The following is a 5000-nucleotide window of genomic DNA, read 5'->3' as shown; positions in this document are numbered from 1 at the left end:
GCATTTAAAGAGAGAGACAAAAACGGTGCGTTTTTGCTCACCCTCAAAAAGTGACAATTTTAACATGCTATATAAAAATATCTGTGTGGTATTTAGAGCTAAAACTTCACACACACACTCTGGGGACATCAGAGACTTATTTTACATCTTGTGAAAAGGCCATTATATAGGACTCCTTTAAAGTGCTTGAATTTGACTTTTTGAAATGTATGTCCTGGAAAACCCTTAAAAACAACCATTTTTATGAAGAAGTTCTTGAAAAGCGCTTAAATTATTGAAAGACAATATATGGGGAATTTATTTTTAATTTTATTGATAAAACAACGTTTTCACACAAAATTAAAGCTGCAGAGGCATAGATATAGAGGCATTTCTCATGGCTATGAGTGTGATATTGCTCATATAAATATCCAAGTATATGATACAGCTTTTATTATTCAGCTCAATCATATATTCATGCGGAATAAATCAGTTTGAATAAGGAAAGCGATATCTTTGTCACAGTGTCCTTTCAATGGTTAAAGTTACAGGAGTCATTGCATGTGCTGCACTTTATTTTTACTTCATTTTGTTTTATTAGCTTATTTTTATTTATCTATTTAACTTTTTTAGAATTTAAATGATAATAAGGAAGGAAATGCAATCTCTGATTGTAGTTCTTGAGAAGAAAAAAAAAAAAAAAAGTAGTGCTTAAAGTCCTTGAAAGTCCTGGAATTTGATTATACAATGTCTGTACGAACCGTGTTTATGTAACAGAACTCTTGCCAATGCAAAGAAAGTGGTGAAAGTGCCTGATGAATTCATTTCAAGGAAGTGTTTCAGATATCCTTGCTTTTGTTGTTGGAGCAGCACTCACTTTCAATTATATGCATTCATTACACTGTTGCTTTGTGATATAGATGTGATATTCAGGGTTCGTATAAGGTGCTTAAAGTACTTGAATTTAACTTTTTGAAGTTTAAGTCTGGGAAAACCCTTGAAAACAGCCATATTTACGAAGAGGTACTTGAAAAGTGTTTAACCTATTTAAATACAACATATATGAAAGAAAAAATCAGACCTTTTCTCCATATGAAGTACACCAACATTATAATATAAAATATTATTTATTTAACAATAATAGCCATTATAAACTTTGTATTTAATATATATTATTAAATATGTTGCATTTTGAATACCTTATATCTGTAATTTGAGCTTTAAAAATCCGTAAAAAATACTAAAGATATTGTTAGTCCTTGAAAACCAAAAAAGTAGTGCTTGAAAAGTCCTGAAATTTAATTTTACAGTATCTGTACAATCCCTGAATCTTTGTTTGGACTGATCCATGCTTTCTTTTTTTTTTAGAGAGTGTAAATCATCTAGGAAATCACGAATCAAGATGCCTGGTTGACAGACCTGAAATTGTCATGCAGTCGTCAGATTCTGGACCCTTCACACGCAGTTCAAGACGTCGCCAAAGCGGTGCGATCAGTGATGAACCGAGCCTGTGCAAAAGAGGCAAAATAGACCCAGAGAGCTCTTTAACATCTGAAGTTAATGTGGAAGTTGCATCCAGGGAACAAGCAACAGGGATTCCTCGAGTGTTAGCGTTGCCTCAGCCTTTGAGCAGCTTTCAGGGTTCTTGCAAACCCATCCAGGCACTACTGGCCAAGAGTGTTGGAAACAAAGTGACCTTAATCAGTCATCCTAAGGCTGCAGTGATGGCTCAGATTCTGCGGGATAATAACAAGACTTCTGTAGCTCAACCGCCTGTCCGATTACCAACTACCTGTTCGCCAACTGAACCTGAAACAGCATCTACACCTGAAAGCACTGAACAGGTGGTGTACAAGACGGCGGGTGGCGTTGGGCTTCTCAGGAAAGGAATCACTTCTGCGCAGACAATATTGGATCAAAAATCAATGCAACAAGTTGTTATACTGCCTTCAAATCTACTGATTCAAAGCACTGAGAATAAGGCCTCCGCATCGCTCCCTAAGACCGCAACGTTCTTGTCCAATGCTTCGGGGTTCACCATACCGGAAAACAGGGTTCCTGTTCAGCAAGTGGCACCATTAAAGGACACCAGCACTGCCAGAACACCATCTGCTGTAGTTACTCCCAATTTAAGGACTTTAAAGAGCGTTTCTGGAGGTTCTGCCATGCCTAAAAAGACTCCTGAGCCAAAGGTGGCCGTGAATAAATCAGCTAGTAGTAGTCCGACCAAACCTGACGCTAAGCAGGAGCTCCGGACAGTGTGCATTAGAGACTCGCAGTCTATCCTTGTCACTACCAGAGGAGGGAACACTGGGGTGGTAAAGGTTCAGACGTCTGAGAGTGGAACGGGGGCGTTGCCTCAAAGTCCTGTTTTTACCATATCTCCACAACTCCAAGCCTTTCTCGTGTCGAAGTCTTCCACGTCCACTACACAAGCAGTTTCGGCCACCGTTTCTGCCAATTCTTTACTTGGAGTCACTCCTCAGTCACTCTCAAAGAGAGTCGGCTCATCGACTTTCGTGCCCGGAACTGTCCCTCAATCAACCCTGAATCAGAATAGCAATGATTTGGCCCAAACATCAATCCCTGGTAAATCCGCACTCCTGTCCACGAGCAAAGACAGTCAAAGTGTCTGTATAACTTCTAAAGACATCCAAGGCTTTCCGGAGAATACAGTCTCCGAATGTGGAACGAAACCCCTACAAAAGAGGCCTCTACCGGGAAGCAGAACTGCTTTCCAAAAGGTCTTCCTCGTCTCGCCTTCGCCGAATATCCCTTCGCCAGCATCAAAGGTCAGCGCTACTACAGCAAACTGTACTTTGCCAGGGTCAAGAGTCATGTTTATAAGTAACTCAGCACTTACCGTTCCAAAAGAGGCGTCATCTTCAGACGTCAACATATCCTCTACTAGTACACCAGCGTTGAAGGTCATTCCCAAGTTGGGGACAACTTTATCCTGCACTTCTTCTGGTACAAGCATCCAGAGCATCGGTGTCCCAGGGTTAATGTCAAGAATACTCGGTACAAACAAGAATATGCCGTCAGCAACCAAAGCCTCTGGGAAAACTACACCTGTGATCGTCTCCAGAGTTCCTGCGACGTCTTCTTCAAGTGGACTTCAGATTGGTCAAAAGACATGTTTGGTTGCAAGCAGAAGTCCGTCAGAAAGTTCTCTGAAAGTACCTGGGACTGTTGATGGGAAAACGCTCACGTTTTCAACGCTAGGCACCGGCCACATGGCTTCTTCCGCACTTTTATCAGTTGTAAAACCGGATGTACCTTCATCAATTTCAACATTAAATGCTCTTCACTGTAAACCGACTATATCTTCCTCTTATTCAGGAAGCCTTATTAACAAACGCACTACGTTACCAGTTGATGTGAACACTGACAAGACACCAATGATCACATCCCTTTGCACTTCACGCTCACTGGTTAAAACAACTTCTTCTGGAGTATCCAGTCCTCTTGCATTGAGTTCATTGAGTCCAGTGGTCATGACCTCTGGGCTACGACCTCCGACCTCTACCGCCAAGAGTGTCCAGGAGAAAATAGTGATTAATACCACTGCCCCACTTGCCCCTGGAACTCAACTCCTGATCAATAACACCAGATTTGTTGTACCTTCTCAAGGCCTTGCACCTGGGAGCCATGTTCTGCTCATCAACTCTTGTCCTGGAGGATTGCAAGGCTTAAGTTCTGCTTCCCCTGTTCCTCAAGGTCCAAACACTTCAACCCCTATTACCGTTCCTTCAGTTGTGCAAGGTATGAGATTGGTAACACCAATCAGGCTACCCTCACCAAAAGTTGGACTTTCAGATCGAGTCAATCAACAACTGAGCACAAGAACGCCAATGAGTGTGTCTGGTCTCTCACAAGCTCTACGCTCTGGTGTATCATCAGACATTGTGAGACTTCCAATCTTTCAAACCTCAGTTACACCATCACAAGGTATAAAAGAAACCTCTCCTCTTCAAGGAGGTTTACTAAGCACACCTTCTCCGATGCTCTTGCAAGGAAGACCATCCCAAAACCAAGTGGTACCCCCAATAAAAACTTCAATTGCACATCATTCACCAATGGTAACCGTTCCACCCATTAACAGCACGATATCACGGATGCAGAAACTTCCAGTTGCAATGGTTCCACCAATCGGTGGTGCAACCAACACCAGTCCAGCCACTCCTATTGCAAGTGTTCCTCCGTATATGAACTCGGTGATAATGACACCTATCAGACCTGGGACAATCGGAAAACCTGCTCTTTCACCCCATCCACTACAAGGTCAAAACATGCTTCCCAGCCCTAGTAAACTGCTGTTGAGTCCAGATGGTGCCATTTTAAATATAGTTCAAGCTTCAAGCATACAAGTGTTGGCAAAGTCAATGGTTAGTTCCTCCTCAAGTAGTGTTACTGTACCTACTTTAAACACAAATGATCCAATGAGAAAACCAGATACCTTGGAGTGATCGAATCACTGAAATCTCTCTGGAGGTCATCTGTTGTTCCCCGTTGTGATTCTGGAGGATGCTGCAAAAAATGCTTTTCTTACTTAGTATTTTTGTCTTGTTTCCAGTCCAAATATCTAAAACTTCTTAAATCAAGATGCATTTACTAGATGAGTAAAATGCCATAAGAAATTTGGTCTTGTTTTCTGGGGAAATAATTCAAAATTAAGTGAGTTTTTGCTCAAAACAACCTAAATGATCTGCCATTGGGGTAAAAAAAAATAATCTTAATTAAAACAGAAACAAGATTATTTTTCTGACTCCATTGGCAGATCATTTTGCTTGTTTTGACCAACAACTCTCTTAATTTTGAATTATTTCCCCAGAAAACAAGACACAATATCTTATGGCATTTTACTCATTTACTCATTTTACTGGACTGGAAACGAGGCAAAAATACTAAGTAAGAAAAGCATTTTTTTGCAGTGTGGTCTGTTCATTGATTCGAATAAGTTGGGATTGTGCCGGCTTCCCTTTGCTTCCTTTTCTCCCAATGTTGGAGGTAAAACTAAA

At 41.0% G+C, this 5000-nt stretch overlaps 1 protein-coding gene across 2 annotated transcripts in view; it reads left to right on the top strand.

The window, feature by feature from the left end:
* Positions 1-4868, top strand: part of brd10 (bromodomain containing 10) — a 21481-nt gene extending 16613 nt beyond the window's left edge. For both annotated transcript variants that reach the window (XM_081391812.1, XM_081391813.1), the window contains exon 10: positions 1348-4868. In XM_081391812.1, coding sequence (XP_081247938.1) covers positions 1348-4448 — 3101 coding nt within the window. In that variant the 3' untranslated portion in view covers positions 4449-4868. The remainder of the gene's footprint in view (positions 1-1347) is intronic.
* The last annotated feature ends 132 nt before the right edge of the window (positions 4869-5000 follow it).

The sequence above is a fragment of the Scardinius erythrophthalmus genome (genome assembly GCF_964197995.2).
Source record: "Scardinius erythrophthalmus genome assembly, chromosome: 17".
NCBI classification, from domain to species: domain Eukaryota; kingdom Metazoa; phylum Chordata; class Actinopteri; order Cypriniformes; family Leuciscidae; genus Scardinius; species Scardinius erythrophthalmus.
The sequence above is the reverse complement of the archived record's forward strand: the minus strand, read 5'-3'. Positions and strand labels throughout refer to the sequence as shown.